Source organism: Emys orbicularis, chromosome 19 (genome assembly GCF_028017835.1).
Source record: "Emys orbicularis isolate rEmyOrb1 chromosome 19, rEmyOrb1.hap1, whole genome shotgun sequence".
NCBI classification, from domain to species: domain Eukaryota; kingdom Metazoa; phylum Chordata; order Testudines; family Emydidae; genus Emys; species Emys orbicularis.
The window spans coordinates 19625710-19647967 of record NC_088701.1 but is presented as its reverse complement, the minus strand read 5'-3'; the positions used below and the strand labels follow the sequence as shown (position 1 = coordinate 19647967).

The 22258-nt window shown below is 52.5% G+C and overlaps 1 protein-coding gene across 1 annotated transcript; it reads left to right on the top strand.

Annotated features, from left to right (window-relative positions):
- Positions 1-5658: 5658 nt before the first annotated feature.
- On the top strand, positions 5659-13884 carry ZNF740 (zinc finger protein 740). Its single transcript, XM_065419529.1, has 7 exons — positions 5659-5782; positions 7389-7772; positions 8254-8385; positions 8576-8662; positions 9828-9951; positions 11056-11174; positions 13226-13884. Exons 2-7 carry the CDS (start codon positions 7764-7766, stop codon positions 13313-13315), a joined length of 561 nt encoding a protein of 186 aa, XP_065275601.1. The 5' UTR covers positions 5659-5782; positions 7389-7763; the 3' UTR covers positions 13316-13884.
- Positions 13885-22258: the final 8374 nt, after the last annotated feature.

Below are 22258 nucleotides of genomic sequence, written 5' to 3'. Positions count from 1 at the left end.
CGGGAATTTCTCACCTGCGACATCCCAGATCTGCAAGCTGTGAAAAGTCACGTGATTGTAGCAGCCATACAGGCTGCACTTGCCACTCCCTGCCACTAAGGGTCCCCATTGCTTCTGAAACAACTGTCAGTGACATGGGGCTGTGTACTGTACATTATTACAAGGGGTCTGTAGGTCAGGGAGTCATAGTAGTCTGTGTAGATCCCTGTTTCATAGATTCATAGATTCTAGGACTGGAAGGGACCTCGAGAGGTCATCGAGTCCAGTCCCCTGCCCGCATGGCAGGACCAAATACTGTCTAGACCATCCCTGATAGACATTTATCTAACCTACTCTTAAATATCTCCAGAGATGGAGATTCCACAACCTCCCTAGGCAATTTATTCCAGTGTTTAACCACCCTGACAGTTAGGAACTTTTTCCTAATGTCCAACCTAGACCTCCCTTGCTGCAGTTTAAGCCCATTGCTTCTTGTTCTATCCTCAGAGGCTAAGGTGAACAAGTTTTCTCCCTCCTCCTTATGACACCCTTTTAGATACCTGAAAACTGCTATCATGTCCCCTCTCAGTCTTCTCTTTTCCAAACTAAACAAACCCAATTCTTTCAGCCTTCCTTCATAGGTCATGTTCTCAAGACCTTTAATCATTCTTGTTGCTCTTCTCTGGACCCTTTCCAATTTCTCCACATCTTTCTTGAAATGCGGTGCCCAGAACTGGACACAATACTCCAGCTGAGGCCTAACCAGTGCAGAGTAGAGCGGAAGAATGACTTCTCGTGTCTTGCTCACAACACACCTGTTAATACATCCCAGAATCATGTTTGCTTTTTTTGCAACAGCATCACACTGTTGACTCATATTTAGCTTGCGGTCCACTATAACCCCTAGATCCCTTTCTGCCGTACTCCTTCCTAGACAGTCTCTTCCCATTCTGTATGTGTGATTTTTTCTTCCTAAGTGGAGCACTTTGCATTTGTCTTTGTTCAACTTCATCCTGTTTAACTCAGACCATTTCTCCAATTTGTCCAGATCATTTTGAATTATGACCCTGTCCTCCATAGCAGTTGCAATCCCTCCCAGTTTGGTATCATCCGCAAACTTAATAAGCGTACTTTCTATGCCAATATCTAAGTCGTTAATGAAGATATTGAACAGAGCCGGTCCCAAAACAGACCCCTGCGGAACCCCACTCGTTATGCCTTTCCAGCAGGATTGGGAACCATTAATAACAACTCTCTGAGTACGGTTATCCAGCCAGTTATGCACCCACCTTTCTCTTAGGAGCTTCGCAGGGAACAGTGAGTCCCTAAGCTGCCACCTCCCCGCCCTAAAGTGGGGGGATTTTTCAATGCACAGGGAATGTTGGGCAAAAATCCCTTTGGATGCACGTTCTTTTAAAAGTGTGGTGCAAGGATGGCCTCTTTGTTCTGGGTCTGTACAGCACTAGTGCCGTGGGATCCTGCTCCGTGACTAGAACTCCTGGGTGCTACCACAGTACAAATGTTCAATCATAATAATAATAATAATTTAGCACTGGTGGAAAGTACCGCCCGGTACAGCAGGGGCAGCAGCAGGGTATGCTTTGCCCCAGCCCACTGCTCTCCGTTCATGTGCGTCCAGCCATCCTGATCACGGAAGGCAGTGTCTAGGACTGGGATGGGAGTTCTGTCTCCCTAGTCCATCCATTGCTTCATCCAGGGACTATTTACTCTCTGTTTGTTCAGTACCTAGCATAACTGAGATCTGCCTTAGTCCCGTAAGTGATGCCCTATAAGAGCGGCCATACTGGATCAGACCAACGGTCCATCTAGCCCAGTATCCTGTCTTCTGACAGTGGCCAATCTTCAGAGGGAATGATCAGAACAGGCAATCACTGAGTAATCCATCTGCTGTCCTCCACTCCCAGCTTCTGGCAGTCAGAGGCTAGGGGCACCCAGAGCATGGGGTTGCATCCCTGACCATCTTGGCTAATAGCCATTGAAGGACCTATCCTCCATGAACTTCTCTAATTCTTTTGTGAACCCTGTTATAGTTTTGGCCTTCACAAGATCCCCTGGCAGTGAGTTCCACAGGTTGATTGTGCATTATGTGACGAAGTACTTCCTTTTGTTTGTTTTAAACCTGCTGCCTTTAAATTTCATTGGGTGATCCCTGGTTCTCTGTGATTAATTATTAATTAATCATTAATTCATAAATAAGAGTAACAAGAAAGACACTAATTAGTGCCCTTTGTGCCGGAGGCTTTTGTGACATGAACACTGAGAGAGGCAATGTGTGCTGGACTGAAACTCAGGAAACCTGGGTTCTATTATTATTCCTGGCTCTGCCACTGGCCTGCTGGATCGCCTCGGGCAAGTCACTTCCCCTCTTTATGCCTTAGTTTCCCCATCTGTAAAATGGGAGTAATGATACTGACCTGCATTGTAAATTGTATTGAGATCTACTGATGGAAAGCACTTGATAAAAGCTAGGGATTATTATTATTACCTAAGAGAAGCTCTGAGACCCACCAAAATCATAACACACTGGACACCATGAGCCATTAGCTATCAGCACTTTCCATCAGATTTAAACCCAGACCCTGTCTCTGAGTGTCAAAAGATGGACGTTTTCAGGCTGCAAGACACTTTAAAAGCACTTTCCCCCTCCCCATCCACTCTTTCAACTTTCAAAACAGACCCAGCTAGCACCCGCTCTGAGGAGTGTGAGCTTACTTGTGAAGTACAAAAGTTCTGAAGCGAAGCCAACCTTGCACCAGTAGTACTGGCATGCTGGCTCTGTCGAGCAAACTTGGTTCTACCCCCTGCACTGTCACACTGGTAAATTCTCAGAATGGAGAGGGGTAACTAGTGGTGTTCCCCAAGGGTCAGTCCTCGGACCAATCCTATTCAACTTATTTATAAATGATCTGGAGAAAGGGGTAAACAGTGAGGTGGCAAAGTTTGCAGATGATACTAAACTGCTCAAGATAGTTAAGACCAAAGCAGACTGTGATGAACTTCAAAAAGATCTCACAAAACTAAGTGATTGGGCAACAAAATGGCAAATGAAATTTAATGTGGATAAATGCAAAGTAATGCACATTGGAAAAAATAACCCCAACTATACATACAATATGATGGGGGCTAATTTAGCTATAACAAGTCAGGAAAAAGATCTTGGAGTCATCGTGGATAGTTCTCTGAAGATGTCCGCGCAGTGTGCAGAGGCAGTCAAAAAAGCAAACAGGATGTTAGGGATCATTAAAAAGGGGATAGAGAATAAGACTGAGAATATATTATTGCCCTTATATAAATTGATGGTACGCCCACATCTCGAATACTGCGTACAGATGTGGTCTCCTCATCTTAAAAAAGATATACTGGCACTAGAAAAGGTTCAGAAAAGGGCAACTAAAATGATTAGGGGTTTGGAATGGGTCCCATATGAGGAGAGATTAAAGAGGCTAGGACTCTTCAGCTTGGAAAAGAGGAGACTAAGGGGGGATATGATAGAGGTATATAAAATCATGAGTGATGTGGAGAAAGTGGATAAGGAAAAGTTATTTACTTATTCCCATAATACAAGAACTAGGGGTCACCAAATGAAATTAATAGGCAGCAGGTTTAAAACAAATACAAGGAAGTTCTTCTTCACGCAGCGCACAGTCAACTTGTGGAACTCCTTACCTGAGGAGGTTGTGAAGGCTAGGACTATAACAGCGTTTAAAAGAGAACTGGATAAATTCATGGAGGTTAAGTCCATTAATGGCTATTAGCCAGGATGGGTAAGGATTGGTGTCCCTAGCCTCTGTTTGTCAGAGGATGGAGATGGATGGCAGGAGAGAGATCACTTGATCATTGCCTGTTGGTCCACTCCCTCTGGGGCACCTGGCATTGGCCACTGTCGGTAGACAGGATACTGGGCTAGATGAACCTTTGGTCTGACCCGGTATGGCCGTTCTTATGTTCTAACAAGGCCAGACTCCTGTTGACTCGCTGCGTGACCCTAATCACATCACTCCTCTGTGCCTCAGTTTCTTCATCTGTAAATCAGGGATGATAACAACACAGCCCTACCTGGCAGAGGGGTTGTGGCTCTTCCTGGAGGTTTGCAAAGCCTTTTAAGATCTTCTTCAGGTGAAATAGACACACATAGAGAACAGGAGTCACCAGAGGAAGAGCTGACTGGGGCATTGGAGCTGCAAAGGATATTATGAGGGGGAAGTGACACAAGGGAAAGAAATCAGAACCAATAGCAAATCAGGGTGAAATTTTCCCAGAGCGCTCAGTGTATCAATGGTACGTCAGCGGGAGAAAAGTTAGGCCCGTGCTAATTACTGTGGAAAATGCAGGACTGGGAGCAACGTGCTGATTCAATGACCGATCTACCCTACCCCAACCTTACCCCCTGGCAGGAAGGGGTAAGAAAAGCCCCCCTTTTCCTTCTACACTCCAGCAGTACAACTCCATATCCTGATCCCCCTTAGTCCCAGGTTCTGGGGGGGTCCACAGAGGGATGCTACAAAGCCAACACCTGCTTCTCAGGGCACCGTAGATGGGAGCCCAGGACTGCTTCCCTGCCTTGCAGCACAGGGCTGCAAGATGGGGTATCTCCCAAATGTCTAGATTCCTCTCCACAGAGAAAGAGTATTTGTTTTCACCCCCTGATGGTGGGGAGGGGTTGGGGTGCAAAGGACCCCCCCCTCAACGCCCTGGGGCTGCTCAGTGGGATCAGGTGCCCCAGTTCACCACTGATGGGAGTGGGGCATAATCCCCTGTGTATATTTGATGGGGGGAAAGCTAAATCTCCCTAATTCCCAGCTGTGTATATTAGGGTGGGGCCAGGGAGAGCCCCTCCCACTGGGGGTGTATATTGGAGTAGGGCCAGGGATAGCCCCTCCCACTGGGGGTGTATATTGGGGTGGAGCCAGGAAGAGCCCCTCCCACTGGGGGTGTATATTGGAGTAGGGCCAGGGAGAGCCCCTCCCATTGGGGGGTGTATATTGGGGTGGAGCCAGGAAGAGCCCCTCCCACTGGGGGTGTATATTGGAGTAGGGCCAGGGATAGCCCCTCCCACTGGGGGTGTATATTGGGGTGGAGCCAGGGAGAGCCCCTCCCACTGGGGGTGTATATTGGAGTAGGGCCAGGGAGAGCCCACTTCCCGGGGGGGGGTGTGTATATTGGGGTGGGGCCAGGGAGAGCCCCTCCCACTGGGGGTGTATATTGGAGTAGGGCCAGGGAGAGCCCACTTCCCGGTGGGGGGGGTGTATATTGGGGTGGGGCCAGGGAGAGCCCCTCCCACTGGGGGTGTATATTGGAGTAGGGCCAGGGAGAGCCCACTTCCCGGTGGGGGGGGTGTATATTGGGGTGGGGCCAGGGAGAGCCCCTCCCACTGGGGGTGTATATTGGAGTAGGGCCAGGGAAAGCCCACTCCCCCGGGGGGGGGTGTATATTGGGGTGGGGCCAGGGAGAGCCCCTCCCCCAAGAGTTTATGTTGGGGCCAAGGAGAGCCCAGCCCCAGAGGCCTCAGCATCTCCCTCCCCACTACTCATGGTTACCCTGGTAACAGCCCCCTCCCGCTCACTTACCTGCACCAAGATGGCGGCAGGGGTGGCCTCAGGAGCGGCCGTGCGCACGCGCCGGCCCCGCCCGGGCGGACTGGACGTGACCCCTGTGCCAAGCGCTTCCGGTTCCGGGGTAGCGGCGGCGGCCGAGAGGGTTCGGGCCGCTGTTTGTAAACTTGTCTCCCGGGGGAGAGCGCGGAGGCAACGGCGGAGCCCGGAGCCCGCAGCGGCCGAGCCAGGTACGGACCCCACAGCCGACGGGCCGCGGGCCCTGGGGGCCAACGGGCCCCACCCCTCAGGGGGCCGGGGCCGGCTCGGCCTTGCACCCCCGCGCGCCTCGGCCTTGCGCGCATGCGCTCGCACGCTCGCGCCGGGGCCCTTGCACGCTCGGGGGGCTGTGGCTTGCACACTTACACCCACCCGCGTGCGCGGTGGCTTGCACGCTCGGGGGTGCGACTTGCACACTTGTGGGCGTTGGGCCTTGCCCGCCCCCCCCCCACGCGCTTGTGTGCACACTCGTGCTCAGGCCTTGCACGCTCAGACACAAGCACAGGTTGCAACGTTGCCCTCTTGGGTCCCAGCCTTGGGCTAGCTGCGTGCTTGCACACCCATGCTGTGGTTTTGCACACTTGCCCACAGGCTGGGGCTATTGCACGAGCATGCTGCAGAGGCACTTGAATTTAGCTTGCAACAAGCTGGGTGTTTGTGCACACTTACCCAGTGTGCACTCTGGGATGCTACACTGAGCACCTATTGTGGTGCCTGCTTCCTCCGATTCATGCACCGGACCTCACTTGTGCTGCTGCCCTGTGTGTCCGCACTCATAGTAGTTCACACCAAGGTGTGTGGTGATCTTCCGGCAAATCGCAAACTTGCTCACTCACTCCACTTGTGCATGCATGGACAGGAATGACAATCCACAGTTATGCTCATTCCTGCTTGCTCGTTCGCAGCCTCCCTGTACTTCCATGCAGCATCACGGAGCAGACAGATGGCACTACAGAGTGTCAGATTTTATGCTTCCTGTTTCTAAGAATAGAAAGTTACGATGTCTAAACACTTTCTCCTGAACTGCGAAATACTAATGTCAGAGAGCACCCAGTGCAGCCTTTCTGTACATGCCGGTATTGGAAGAAGGAAGGGGTGTGTTTGAACACAAGGTGGCAGTCAGGATTCCCGGGTTCTCTTCCCAGCTTTGGGGTGGGAGCATGGCCTAGAGGTTAGGGCAGATCACTGAGAGTCAGAACTCCTGGATTCTCCTCTCGGTGTGACCTGGGGCCAGTCACTTTACCTCTCTGTCTGTCTCCCCATCTGCAAAATGTTGTTGTCAAGGCTAACTTTGCACAGGGCTTAGAGAAGCTCGTAAACAGTAGAGAGAGAGTATTCTGTCTCTTCTCACCTTCCAGCAAAACCTCTGCTAATATTAGGGCTGGTCTACACTGGGGGGGGATCAATCTAAGATACTCAACTTCAGCTACGCTATTTGCGTAGCTGAAGTCAAAGTATCTTAGTTCGACTTACCTGGCCGTCCTCACGGCGGCAAGTCAACTGCTGCGGCTCCCCCGTCGACTCTGCTTACTCCTCCTGTCGAGGTGGAGTACGGGCGTTGATTCGGGGATCGATTTATCGCATCTAGATGAGATGCGATAAATCGATCCCCGATAGATTACTATCCGCCGATCCGGCGGGTAGTGTAGACGTGGCCTTAAGCAATGAATTTTGCCTGGGTTCTCTTTGAATGAAGGTGCTTTGGCACACTGATATAGAAGTTTCTTTCTCTAGCCGTCCCTCATCAATTGGTTCAGTTATGCTTCTTTTTTTTTTTTTTTTTTTTATTACTCACAGGCTCAGATTAAACCAGAGAAGTGTCTGCAGCGATATCGAGGCACGGAGATCAACTCCCTTTATCCAGGATCCATCCAGAAGCAGGGCTAGGGTTGGGATGACTCCTCTGTAAAAGCGGTGCAGTCAGTTACCTTCCCGTCTAGCTTCTCCAGCTCTCGGCAGTGCTTGGGGAAGACACCCTTAGAACGCCACACACAATTCCAGGCTCTCAGAATCCAGAAAGATGTCGGCAAAGTGGAGGGTACTGGACAAGACCAGCAAAAAATGATTAACTGAAAAAAAAAAAAAAATCTTTCTAATCGTAAAATTCTTTCCCGGGAGAGAATTAAGGCTAAAGAATTGTTACAATCCGTTTGTTGAGGACAGACAGACAAGATGGCTCAGGTAATGAGCCCCAATTTTCCCATCTCTAACAGGAATGCAACGTCACAGGGAGGTGACTGTCAAGCTGAATGGGCTGCAGAGCCCTTGGTGACCCACAGTGATAACGGGTAGAAGTCGATACTTAATGCAAACAATATAGTTCTGATCAAACGAAGTATCGGTTAAATTAAACAGGAGGTTAAGCATATGCAACCAACATGGTTGCACACATACCACCACAAAACTGGAATGCTTGCTCCCAAAACACTGCACTTCTTAAGCTCAAGGGAACTCTCCCGTTAGCTACCAGTAATATTAATTTATAAACCCTCTTTGTAGACCTCCAGCCACCAGAGGGTGGTGTAGTTGCACATGTGGCTGAATATGCCCAATTCATTCTGTTAGAGGGCACTGGCATGTTTGGGCAGTGGTTGGTTAGGTTATGGCTGGCTAAGCTCAACTCAACCCTGCACCTTTCATGGTTGTTTGTCTTGTCTTTTAGGCGAGTCTCCTGGCCTGCGAGGGCCTCTCTGGGGTGTGCCTCGTGCCAACTGTTGCCAGCAAGAAGATGATGCCAAAACAGAGCTCCAAGCAGACAGAGAATGGAGAGAGAGGGAACAGCCCGAACATGCTGGTATGGGGGGAGCTATTATAGGTGTTATCTCTACCCTGATCCTGCCCCATCCCCATACCTACTGTCATTGACGTGACTAGAAAGGGGTGTCTAAATGTAACGGCTCAGGGCATCTCCAGAGGGTTCTGGGGGCAAGGGGCTCTGGAAATGCACACAGGGAAAGAACTGACCCCTATTTTCTCTCCTTAAGGGTCTCCGCCAGGAGAGCGAGAAATCTCGCAGCCGTAAAGAGGAAGAGCCGGCAGAAGCATCACAGCCAAAAAAGACCATTAAAAAGGCAGGTAATCGTCCGTCATATGGTCAGGGAGGAGCGGGGCAGACGGGGCTGCCTTATGAAGTCTTACCACGCTCAGGGCCAACCCTTCTTCCTGAGCGAGCTGTTGGCATTGCTGCCTGTATCTCAGACAGCAGCGGATTTCAGGCGTTTGGCTCCAAACACTCACACAGCTCAGGCATCCGGCTCCTCGCCATTGCACTGCTCAGCCTTGAGGGCCCAGCACCTTTCAGCCAAGAAATGGATTCACAGGCTCCAAGAGTGACACTGGGGTAAAGGTGGTGGTGGGGGGTGGACACGATACCCCCAAACCAAAATGTGAACTCACGTCCTGTGGCAGATACTAGTTCTCCCTGCAGTACTGAGCCCGTCTCACCTGCAAGAAGAATCTCTGCTAAAATGGGAAGAGTGCTCTTGTGGGTAAAGCAATGGGACTTGGGGCTGGTCCACACTAAGCCCCCAGTTCGAACTAAGATACGCAACTTCAGCTACGTGAATAACGTAGCTGAAGTCGAAGTATCTTAGTTCGAACTTAAAGGTACTTACCGCGGGTCCAAACGCGGCAGGCAGGCTCCCCCATCGACTCCGCCTACTCCTCTCGCGGAGCAGGATTACCGGCGTTGACGGCGAACACTTCCGGGATTGATTTATCACGTCTAGACAAGATGCGATAAATCGATCCCAGAAGATCGATTGCTTGCCGCCGAACCAGCGGGTAAGTATAGACGTACCCTTTGAATCAGAACTCCCGAGTTCTGTCCTTGGACCTGCCATAGGCCTGCTGCATGGCCACAAACATATCCTTTAACCTCTCGGTGTCTTCATCTTCTGTCTTCCCTTCTAGGAGGATTGGGAGGCTAAACTATTTATATTGTAGCAGTAATAATGGTACCTCCTCTTACGTAGAGCTTTTCATCAGGAGATCTCAAAGTGCTTCACAATCTTTAACGCAGTGGCTAGGGGCCCCGAAGTCCTGTTGTGCTAGGCACCGCACAGACATATGACAAAAATGGTCTCTGCCTGAAGCATTCACAAGAGTGCTTGGACGTCACCAAATGGAAGGGGGTAGGGAGGGGTGAAGACCTCTCCCAGTACCTGACCCTAGAGCAGTGTTATGTGCTCGCTGTGCCGTGCGCTGGAACGGTGAGGGTCTGTCTGTGCTTCGCAGGTGATGGTGATTGAGCAGAACGGCTCCTTCCAGCTGAGAATCCCCAAGAACTTTATTTGCGAGCATTGCTACGGAGCCTTTCGGAGCAGCTACCATCTCAAGAGACACATCCTCATCCACACTGGTAAAGAGCCAGGAGAGCGAAGGTCTTGCTTTGCCGATGGCTGGTGTGGGCCTTCTGGCTCAGAAGCAGAACAGGGGGTGACGCATTGAGAGGCTGATCCGTAACTCCAGCTGCGTCTGTAACTTGAACTGTGCTCCAGTGGGGACGGGGGCTCTGTTGATCAAACTGCTCGGCTCTTTAAGCAGAAAGGTTGCAAGAGGGCACTAGGGTCCTAGCGATGTTTAAATGAGAACATGTACCTGCCTGGATAATAGGTCTTGGGTGCAGAGTTTGCGAACGCTGCCTTTAAAAGTGGTGCGTTCATTGCATTGCGTTCTAGCTCCTACCACTGGATCTGACGAGGAGGAAGCTGCTGTTGCCATATGAGCCGCTCCTTGCTGAGAGCCTGGATCATGATGGTGGAAGATCCTTGCTCTTCTGTCCCTATCCCCCTGCCTCTCTCTTTGCTTTTCTGCTGCTTCGTCCCGAACAGCCCGGCTCGCGGCGAGGTGGAGAGAGCTGTGAGCTGTAGAATAGGGTGGGGCTGTGACACCAGAGAAAAGCGGGGGATCAAACAGACTGTGCAGAGGGGATGACGGGCAGGATTAAATCCGTCCCTGCCCTGGTGAGTTTTCAAGGGAAACTCCCATGTGGTGCAGCGACGAAGCGCCGCGGCCACAAGATCAGATGGTTACTCAGCTGTGGGGCATGCACCTCTTGATCAGTTAATGCCGACCAGCCTGGTGAAGGATCTTTCTGAACGGGGAGAAGGCAGCGGCTTTGCAGATGGATTAAGAAGCTGCCCACGTATAAGGGGTAGCACAGAGGAAGGCGCTGAGACAGGACTAGGAAAGGGAAATGAAGAGGAGAGGGGGTTCAAAGTGGCATTATTGATCGGGTAAGTGGGGAGGGGGGCACAGTAGGAGACCAGGGCGGAGATGCAAGCCAGACAGACTGGCGTGGGGGTCTAGGGCAAGGTTGGGTCGTGCAGGGCAGTGGGGATTCGGAACCAGGTGGTGGCATGAGGCTCCGTGCCACCACTGGGGTGGACTGGGAGTGGGGGGGGGGGGGGGGGCAGTGGGCAGTACAAGCCTCCCTATCACAGCCCCTTCTGCTCTTCCCCAGGTGAGAAGCCATTCGAGTGTGATCTGTGTGACATGCGCTTCATCCAGAAGTACCACCTGGAGCGCCACAAGCGCGTGCACAGCGGCGAAAAGCCCTACCAGTGTGAGCGCTGCATGCAGGTAACCCCCCACCCTGGCCAGGCATGCCACAGAGCGAGGGGCGGGGTCGCTTTGCTGCAGACACTCCCCCGCCCACGCCCTGCAAGGGTTACTCCTGAAGCGGCTGGGCGTGGGGAGGAGATGCCCCGTTCCTGGGACAAGGCATCAGCCCAGGCTCTGTGCTGGGGAGGCTGCTGGGCTCCGTGGTTTCCTAGAGCAGGACAGCGGGATTATCACGGGGAGCTAGCGCACTCCGATCTGTGCGCGCACAGTGGGGGAAGCCACTTCCTTCCTATCGGAACCACGGTCCTCCTACGAACAGCCTGGACGAGAGCTTGCCGGGAATTTGTGCTGTTCGATCTGGCCCGGTCCAATCTGCCTGGTGCTGCTTTTGGTCTGGGCCTAGCAGTGCAGATCTCTGCCTAGGGCCTACGGAGCACGGCTCATCTTCCTAGCGCTGCAGAGCCGTGAGCAAATCCTTCCACAGCCCCCTGGGAAGTAGGGGACTGCGAAGGGTTTAAGGTCAGACATCGCTACCTTTTAGGGTGCCGACATGACCTGAGACAGGAGTTGTGAGCGCCCCCAGCCCTCCTGGACTTGTGCTGGGATTGCAGATGCTCAGCAGCTCTTAAAATATCAGGCGGCCCGGGATGGCTCCCCCAAAACAGAGGCACCCCCAGTTCGTAGCCACGCATGGAAAACGTTGGCCCAGCTGTCTTGCAGAGTCGGTGTCAGAGCTGGGTTAGACTCTGGGCTCCCACCCAGCAGAGCAGTGCAGAACAGCCAGCTGCTCAACCACGTGGGGCTGTGTCTTCTCTCTAGACACCGACTCGCTCAGCTGAGCAGCGTGGCTGGGCGCTGGGCAGGTTCTTGGTTATGGTCCAGCCCCTTGTGCTGTTCAAGAGGTTGGCTTCTGGCTGAAAACAGCCAGTGGGGAATTCCCATGACAGACGTTAGGGACCCATCCAGTGGGAATTAAAAGCTGGTGTAGGGAGTGGGGATGGGACATGGCTGTGCTAATTCTCCATTGCCTAAGTCAGTGATTTTCAAACTTTTCTTTCTGGCAACCCAGTTGAAGAAAATTGATGCCCGCAACTCAATGGAGCTGGGGATGGGGCGGTTGGGGTGTGGGAGGGGCTCAGGGCTGGGGCAGAGGGTTGGGGTTCGGGGGTGAGGGCTGCAGAGTGGGGCTGGGAATGAGGGATTCAGGGTGTGGGAGGGTGCTCTGGGCTGTGGCAGGGGGTTGGGGTACATGAGGGGGTGAGGGCTCTGGGCTGGGGGTACAGGCTCTGGGGTGGGGCTAGGGATGAGGAGTTTGAGGTGCAGGAAGGGGCTCTGGGTTTGGGGGGGCTCACGGCTGGGACAGGGGGTTGCGGCACAGGCTTACCTCCGACAGCTCCCGGTCAGCGGCGCAGTGGGGGTGCTAAGGCAGGCTTCCCACCTGTCCTGGCACGGCGGACTGCGCTGCATCCCAGAAGCCGGCAGCAGCAGATCCGGCTCCTAGGCGGAGGCGTGCAAGTGGCTCTTATCTGCAGGCACCACCGCCCCCACAGCTCCCATTGGCCAGTTCCCGGCCTATGGGAGTGTGGAGCCGGTGCTCAGGGCAGGGGCAGAGCCCAGTGGCCCCCCCCCTCCTCCCCCAGCCTAGGAGATGGACCTGCTGCTGGCCGCTTCTGGGGTGCAGTGTGGTGTTGGAACAGGTAGGGACTAGCCTGCCTTAGCCGGGCAGCACCGCCGACAGGACTTTTAGCGGCCCGCTCAGCGGTGCTGACCAGAGCCGCCGCGACCCATGGTCTGAAAACCAATGGTCTGAGTGACCCTAGGCAGCAGTTGTGTAAGCAAGAGCAGCCCTCAGACTACTATAACTTGGGCTGGGGTCAGCACCCAGCTCCCTGTGCTGAGCAGAGAATCTAGCCCTGCCTTGCTGCTCTAGGAGTCTCCTAGCTCCGAAGGGCGCTCCTGCCCTTCCCCTAACAGACTCCAGCAGCACACACTGCCCTGCGTTGGTGCTTTTCTTATTGGCCGGATTTGATGGCGCAATAACGCCCTTCTCTCTTCTCCATCTCTCGCAGAGCTTCTCCAGGACAGATCGGCTGCTTAGACACAAACGAATGTGCCAGGGCTGCCAGACCAAAACCCCTGACTCGCAGCTGCTGCTTTAGGAGCCAGGGCGATGTGGTGGAGAAGCTAGGACGTGGACAGGATTTTCAGTTTTCTGTGTCTGGTTTTGCCTGCTCCTGCTCCCCCGGCCAAGGGGGGGACAGAGCTGAGGACTCTCCTAGACTCTCAGATGGGGTCCTGACACTGTAAATAAGATGAGGATGATCTGGAATCTCGACCCAACCAGCAGAAGCCACAGGCAACTGTGTATAAACCTTCTTTTCCATTGGTTTGTTTTTGAAGTATCACCATTTGCCTCTCAGGAAAGGCTTCGGGGGACAACAGGGCAAAGCTCGCTACACTCCCCTCAAACTCTTAACACTTGCCATCACCTGATCGACCTGCTCCCGCCCAGGTAGAGCTCACAGGTATGAAATACAGCGGGGTGGAAATCAACCGTGTTGTTCTTTGGACTCTTTTTTTTTTTTTTTAACTAGTCTCACCGGAAGAGACCAACAAAGCAGTGGATTATAAGCGGCAGCTGTGGAGGATTTTGGTTCAGGTGTGAAATGCAGGAACTCATCTCAGCCGAGAGCTTGGTTATGAGGTCTGCGGAGCTTTTATTTCTAGGGCGTCTGATTTTGTAACCGAGTTTCCTCCTGCTCTTTCCACCTCAAGAAACGAGCGGGGGACGTTGGAGGGGGAGGGAGGAGAGCGCACTGTTGGAGGGGGGAGGGGAGCGGTTGCGGGGACTCAGTTGAAACTCTTGTGACACCCAGCAGCTGGTGCGATCAGTGTCCTATGAAATGGTGTTGTGTGAGCTGCTGCTGTATACATCGCCCGGGTGAACCCGCGTGGCACTGTCTGGACGTGTCTCTTAGCAACACACAAACCCCTGATGACAGGCAGTGCTTCGGGGTATACAGCCCATGGCTGTGGGGACCGGCTTCTGCCAGAGGCTGCCCTCCTTCCTTGGCCCCAGTGTGTGTGTATGTGAGGATGCTTGGGGTGATCCCATTACCGCACGTCCCTGTTCCCCCTGGAATTCAGATCCTAGTCTGGTTCATGGCAGCAGCCCATAATCTGGCTTTCTCAGAAATGCGCTTGCCTCAAACGCTTCCGGGTTTGGGTCACACTCGGGAAGGCTTTCAGTTGCTTTGTAGTTTGGGATAAGATCCACCCCTTTGTGTTTGACCCCGAGGGCCGGCCAGGAATGGATCTTTGCAGTGTCTGTTCTGGATTTGGGGGGAATTTAACCCACTCTCGGATTTCACTTCCATTAAATCGGTGCCCTGTCTACTTGGGGGTGGAAACCACTTAAATAAACTGTGATCTTCTCTCTGGCAACTCTCCCGTGGCCCAGGAGCAACTGCGCAGTTCAGGGGGAGCTAGAAACAGCTCAAGGGACCTGCAGGGAAAGGCAGTTAAACTTCCTCCTGTGGAAGAAACAGAAACCATGAGCATGAGGGAGGGGGTGAGGCTCCCCAGCCACTCTCAGGAGCCCTGATTGTTGCAGGCCAGAAAAAGACTGTTACCAAAGCGTCGACTCTGCCTCCCCAAATCCCCCTCTTGGCTCCCAACGCACGGTCATGCCCTGCCTCTGAAAACTCAGGCCCAGCTAGTGTCAACTAAAGATCAGACCTTTCCCGGCTGGGAACAAATGTGTAGGGAAGGAAGAGGCTGTTCATGTCGGCGCGTTGGCTCCCACTCCCCTTGCAGCGACAGCAGTATATTGGATACTTCCTGCTCAGTGCTCTTCTGAGAGCCCCACCCAGATGTCCCTGGTTGCATCGCCTGGGTCTAGCTTGGCTTCTAGCTGTCTAGCTAAGCTTGGTCTCTGGGCACAGCAGCTGGCATCACTGCAGGTCAGGAGCTCCTGTTTCTGCTCCAAGATGTCACTCGGTGTCCTGGTAATTGTTCTGGGGCAGGGGGGAGCAGGGCACAGGGGAAGGTTACACAGGGCAGCGAGAATCTGGACTCGGCTTTCTGAGCATCAGTGACACTGGAGCAAAGCGCCCTTGGGAAATGACCCCAATGCTCTAAAATGTCAGTGGCTCTGCCACTTAGTTCAAATCATGCGCCCCCCCCCCGTTGCCCTCCGTGTAGCTAGCTACGTACCGAAATAAAATCCTTTCTGTAGCAGCTTCTCCCAGCAGCAGAGCGCACGCCGCACTGGTGCAGCCTGGCCTCGCCCGGCGAAGGTAGATACTGCCGACGTTTAGCTTAGGCCAGCAGGGACGCTGCTAACGTTAGCAAGGTGATCTTCTGTCTCTCTTTATCTCGCTGCTACATTCCTTTGGGTCTCCAGGTTCCTTCAGACTCCCTTCCCCCACAGGTGCTGCTCCTCATCCTCTTCTCTTCTTCCTTCCCCCCCCAATCCAAGATAGAAACCCGTTCCGATTTCCATCTTGGATTTTTTTTTTTCCTTCATCCATATATCTCTGAGAGACACTCTGCCAGGGGAGATTTGCAACGCATCCTGCTGCCAGATTCTGCTCTGCCTTCCCCCGGCCCTCAAAGATGGGACTGAAAGCCAGTTTCCAAAGAGAACAGAGTTCTGTGTCTGATCCACAGCCCCCCGCACAGGACGGGGCAGCCTGGCTTGGCCTGACACATCCTTGGTTGGTTCTTTTGTAGAATTTTGACAGCAGCGTGCTCTCTGCACCTGCATGCTGGATACACCAGTATGAATGCTTTACTCGAGCGGTGCCCTTCATCCAAATCTCTCCCCGGCGCAGTACCGCATCCGCATATGCACTGCGGTCTCCTTTGGGGAACGGCTAGAGTAGAACCTGGTAGCGTGAATTGTCTTTCCCAGGTGCCAAACACTACCCTTCCCGCTGAATCCATCGTGAGCTGAGAGTTCAGGGCACCTGAGCTCCTTAGACCCTGAAATCACAATGGTCCAACTTCCTGCTTGCCTCTAACATGCTTTGTTGCCGCAGAGATTTGGAAGAGGTTAAATGGGCATCCTCCACCTCTTGGCCTGCCCACGCTGTCAGACAAACGCAGGCTCCGCTTGTAACCGCACAGGATGGAAGAGTAGCGTCGTAACGAACACGCCGCGTGATCAGCTCCTGCTGCCTGTTAGAGGCCAAGGCTCCTCTTTGAGACCGTTTCGGAATGGTTCATTTTCGGTGCCATTTGCGTGATTCTCTGCCAGGCCCCTGCAGCCTCGACTTAGAATTGTTCCTTTTCAGTCTCCCTGCCCGAGAAAATCACACCCTGTTGTACGTCTGGAGCTTCTGGGTGTTGTCTGGAATCAAAGCACAGGCTGCTGGCGCCTGTGAGGTCTGTTAGGCTGCGGCATATTCTCAAGGAAGCGCTGAAAGCCCCGTTGATTCTGTCACTCAGAATCACACTAGGCAAAGTGTCTGTGGCTCTGTTGTGGGGAGCAATGGGATGGGTGACTGGCTAGCTTCTCAGCTGGGAGTTCCATGTTGCCAGCGCCTGGGTTGGCATAGCAGGGAAGGAGACGTTCAGGACGCTTCCACCACAGGCTCGTGGCCTAAGCTGTCCTGGGCTGGAGAGGGGACGGCTGTTTGAATGATGCTGGGCCTTGCAACCTGGCAGTGGGGTGTAAGGTCGAGGGAGTGTTGTATGGAAGCAGCTTCCAGGCAAACCACTGGTGATTACCATTCTAGCTGGTCCCATCGGGTCAAAGCCGATTGAGAAGGAGAGACAAGTCACTTTTGCACGAGTCTTTCCCTGCTCTCTCTCTTTCACCGATGATGGAATTTGAGGGGCAGGAAAAGTTGAGAGTTCCTTTAGAGAAGCGAAGACTCTTTCTACCTTTTGACCCTCTTTATTTGGTAAAAGGAGATTCCCTGCCTCCCACGCCCCCATGTTGTGGTGAAGGGAGCTGAAACCAGCAGTGACATGCAGCTTTATCTAGCCCCTTATCGCGTCAAAACATCAGCATCGCTGATCTTCAGCACAGCTGTGGGACTAGTATCTGGCTCCTGCGGAGAGTTGGCCTGTCGTTCTGTTGGGCCCCCAGAAATCCTGGCTTTTTAAAAGCTACCTCGTTGACTGTGTCTCACGTCTGTAGAACTGGCTTTCATGGGTGGGGTCAACACTGAAAGCCTGGAGGTGGCATCACTGTTAACGTGAAGTATCTTGGCCTGGAGAATGTCACCAGAAAAGCCTTTAATCCTAGACTTAAGATTCTCTTCCGAACAGGCCTGATCTGCTGTCCAGCCCTGGCTCCTTGTGCCCCGTGGCAATAATGGCTGAAATGGGATGTCCCGTTGTGTGTTTGGTGTCACTATTTATTCTCCAGTCCCCACCCAACGAGTAAGGCGTTCGACTGGAGGTCAGAAGGTCATGGGTTCTAGTCCCAGCTCTGACACCGACTTTGCCCAAAGTACTGCTCAGTATCTGTGTTCTCCCTGCGCTAATTATACTGACTCGCTTTTGCAGAGAGAAGTATGAAGTTTTACTATTGGAACACGAATCTTCTGTGTAAAACTGCTGACGGTGGAGCCTGGGGCGTTGGCTGTGACGTGAACATTGGTTGGCAGCCTGTTACAATCTGGCAGTACTTCTGCCCAGCACAAGGGGGCAGTACAAGCTATCGTGTAGGACTACTGGCAAAAGGGTGTTGGCAAACGGTTGGTTCGGTTAAACCAGAGGCTGGTTTAGAGGACAAACTAACTCACTCTTGGTTTTGAACTTTCATAGCGGATGAAACACCTGTGGTCTGGGGCAGAGACCCCTAAATTATGGGTGGGAACCTCGCTGCTCAGAACGTCTGAGGGCCTGAAGCTGCCTTGGGTTCAGTGTTGCAGAGTTTTGATGCGTGTGTGATCTATGTGGCTGGGGGTTTTTCTCAAAAGCTGTTTTTTGGCCTGGTGGTGAGGAGCTCCTGCAGAGCGGCTGGTGTCACTGCGGCTACAGACAGTCCTTTTCCTTGGGTAGCTGATGCGTGCACACCGTGTGCTATACAAAGGGTTCATCTGTCTAGCTGACACTGCAGGTTGCCAGTGCACAATAGAAGCTGCCGCTGTCTTGAAGCCTGAAGGTCAAATTGTTTGCAGCTGGGTCTGCCTTTTTCTAAACGATCTCGGCAGAGGTATTTCGATTCCCGGTAAAAAGTACAGGTCTAAGAGGCTTATTGGATTCACTCGTGCTCTGCAATCCCCCTCAGCTGATGCATGGAAAAAGTGTTAAATTTTATATCCATAAATGAGTGACTTACGATGATTTGAACATTTGTTTTTTATTTTTAAATGCTCTTAGAAGTAACCTGTCATGACATTCCAAAGTGAATTAAGATAAATCGAATTAAGACCACGTGAATTCTGAATAAGAGCATTCACACAGGGATTTAATGCAGTTTAACTAATTCACTATAAATTCACACCTTTAATTAAGATTAATTTTCCTTAGTGTCCCCTTATACACAAGCCCTTGAGGAGCTATACCCAGGGATAAAGAGTAATATTGATGGAGATGTTTCATGACTATGAGTTTATTCTTCTAAGGATTTAGATGCTGCTAGCTGGTTTGCAGCCGAAATCGCATGAGAAAGGTGGGGGCAGTGAAACTGACAAGGAACACAACTGAAACTGACTAGAAACAAAAGTTTCCCTGTCTGAGCTGGGTGCAAAAGGGCAATCTGGCTAGCACCAGCGCTCCAAAATACATCTACTGAAAACGTGTCAGTTCTGGTAACACCCACAAGACGATGTTTAAAATTGGCTTTTAACTTGCTGTAGCAAAGAGGTGTGTCAGCACCCCATCTGTGCTGGGGAGTGTAAGTTAAAACAATACAACCCTCCAGTGTAAACATATTATTCTGGTGCAATTCGGAGCTTTCCCTGCTTTCAAGCTAGGGTAAACCATGCTCTTGCAAGCCCCTTACTGTCACGGCATGGCTGCACCAGTGTGACTGCACCACCGTAATGCAGCTGTCCCCAGCCCCTCCATGGCTGAAAAGCAGATGAGTAGCGGCGTCAGGCTGGCTGGTTCTCTGGAGTGGGGTGCAGATGGGCACTTCGTTTCCTTGTGCACCCATATAAAGCTAATTTTTCCTGTAGCATCCGTATCCACATGAGCCCGCATCTGGTGGCGGGGTGGGGGGGAAGGGGACAGTGTCTGTGTGTTTCAGAGATGGGACCCTGCTCTCTAGTGTGCATGCATAACAAGCTCACCAGACTCCGGTCTGATTTGTGCTCAGGTGAGGCCTGTATCTGGAACGGCCCAGGGAAGAGGCTAGCTGTATTAATGTGCATCATTAGACCTTGATCATGCCATTTCCCATCTCCAGCCAGGATAATTTCCTTCCCCACTTCGTGAGCATTAAAAATCACCCAGCCAGAGAACCACATGCCCGGCTGCAGCGAGGGGTGTTTTCTGGCATGCGCCCCTGAAGGCCAGGGATTGGAAACCATGCTGCCGGCTAAGGGTGAGAGATTATACACGCGCCTGCCTGCCCTTGAGTCAAGGAGTGTGTGAACAAGAAGGGGATGGCAGAACGAACTCAGTTGCACTGGCGTGACACTGATCCCTGAAGGCAGGCGGGAAGTAGCCCCCAGTTGTCCCAGAACTACTGTTTTGACAGATGGACCAAGAACTCTCCTGTGTTAGTGAATCCGAGCTGAGTGATATCTGGAAAGTCCCATGGCTTATTTGTCTTTTTTAAATATACTTATTTTGCGATTGGGGGTGGGGTGGGGGGGAGCGTGTGTTACTGAGGAGATAAATGAGAATCACTTTTAAACTGTAGTTTTTATAAGATGTTATAAACTTGTATCTTTTTACCATTAGTGTGGTGTCTGTTCCTTTGTGACCTATTTAGAGTATTTAAATAAAATCTTGTGTTTTTTTTTCTTTTCTAAACTCTACTCTGCTTCTTATCTTAGTTCACTCTAGGGCCTTGGATCCTGGCCTGAGCAGTAGTGCAGAAAAACCAAAAAAAAAGCCCCTATAGCATATGGTTAAGGTTTATGAAAAAGGGGAGTCATGGTTTTTGGGAACTTTGGCTCTTTCGAGGGCCCTTGCTTTGAGAGAGCAAATACTCCATGTTCTGGACATCAGACCCCGTGTTGGATGCCTGCAATCACTAATCATGCTAGAAAACGTTGTAGCAAATGGGCTCCTTGGTGTTACCATAATACAGCTAACAACTAACACAAACTTGGCCTCTGAGCTTCAGCAAACCAAGAACTTCTCCCAAGTAGCTAAAGGGCCAAACGTCTGCTGTCACCATGGTAACTATGGATTTTAATTAACCCCTGGAACTTTCTGTCACAAGATGCGGCGGAGGACTTTTAGCTTCCTTTTGAAAAGGGTCAGGCTCAGTTAATGTGAATGCTAATTGGGGTTACAGGAGCTCAGCTGGTTGATAGTGTGTACCAACCCTCCTCGGGGGTTAGGCCAGGAGGTGCGGGGCTGGGGATTAGAAGACAGTTGCTGGTTCTTTGGCATGTCGTTGACTAGTTATCTATGAGAGGGTCTGACATGTCCTCCGGGGGCCGTAATCGCTATCAGTCAGGAGCATTGGTGTAATGCATTGTGGCAATTTCTGTTGAATCGTCACCTTGCGTTTGTCAGCGGTGTAACAGGATGTGGCCATAGGTGCTGTTTGTGACTGGGTGGCGTTGCCCGTTGATTCTCTCTGACTTCCACCACTGCAGCCTCTGTCCCACGGAGCCCTCCCTGCCCCCCTGCTGACAGGGCTTCCGAGCTGGGCCCTTCGCTCTCCCATGGGCTGTGGAGCAGCAGCTGGGGCTGGCTCTCCTGGTGCTGTGTGGTTTCCCCCCCCCACACACACACACCCTTTGTGGGAGTTGACGCTTGTTTGTGTCAGGAAAGCAGACGCGGTTGCAGGGAGGTTCCGCTTTTGAGCATGGGAAGCTGCCAAAATGAGGAAATGCACACAACGTCCTTCCAGACTTTCTCTTATCACCAAACCCCACATGGGCACCCCTCTAGGGCTGGGAACAACCCCACACCTGTTCATTTCAACTCCAGGGCCCTATTAGCTGCACACAGGTACCAGTTTTCCTGGCACTAACCCAGCTTCCCCCCTCCTAGCCCGGGGAGAGAGGTTTTTCTACTACTGCCCTTAAGCCAGTGGGCCTGAACCTTTAGCTTCAAGCAGGCTAGAGGCACTAGGGCTTAGTTCAGTCCTTGCGCTCAGGGGAAGGGGGTGGTCGCTGCAGGTGCAGGAGATGTGGAGTAGCCCCAGGCGCCCTCCTCCGAAAGGACAGCCGGTGAGAGCACAGGGCAGGGGCCTGGGGAGAGGCGGGCTGGTTGCCTCGTACACAGGGGGTGTAAGGGTGCGAGCAACTGATTCTCAAGCGTGACCCCCCCGCCCACTTCCTTGCAACCACTAACGAACAGCTAATTAGTGAGGAAGGGAGCAAGTATTCCTCCTGCCCACAGGCCCACCCACACTTTGCCCTGACTCTTTGTGTGTGCGAAAACACTGGCTTCAGTTAGTGATGGAGAGAGAGAGAGAGGCTTGACCTGCTTTACGCCTGGGCCAAATGCATCCCTGCGAATTTCCCCCAGCCTGCCTGTAGTTTGCTCCCTTCATTGTATCTTCCTGGGTCTGCGAGGAAACGAGGCGTCAGGGGCAGCGCACAATAAAACATCACGCAAGAGCTGAGCCGGCTGCTCCCCCAGCCCTTTATTCCTCTCTGTATTCACCCAGCAAAGTGGGGGAGGCAGTGCCTTGTCTGGGGGGGGGGGGGGGGGGACATTATTTGAGAGCCGCGAGGGTGCTGGTGGTGATAAAGAGGAGAGGCTCCCAGAAGTTGTTAAGCAGCCGGTTCCCAGTGGGGTTTTACTGGCTTTGTGCTGGCAGGAGGGACTACGCCTGCTGCTTCTCTTCTGGTGCTGAATGGCCCTGCTCCAATTACGCCCCCCCCTGCCCCAGTGGTTGGCCATGAGTTTCCCCTGGATCTACTCTGCCCTACAGTGCCCTGGAGAGAAGCCCCCCAAAAGTGGAGCTTTGGTGCGCCGTAGCCCGGCCCTTCCTGCTAGTCTCTGACCCC

Excerpts from the sequence above, each read along its gene's own strand:
- ZNF740 (XM_065419529.1), top strand. Across the intron at positions 9,952-11,055 it reads ACACATCCTCATCCACACTG|GTGAGAAGCCATTCGAGTGT; the intron begins GTAAAGAGCCAG and ends GCTCTTCCCCAG. Across the intron at positions 11,175-13,225 it reads AGTGTGAGCGCTGCATGCAG|AGCTTCTCCAGGACAGATCG; the intron begins GTAACCCCCCAC and ends CATCTCTCGCAG.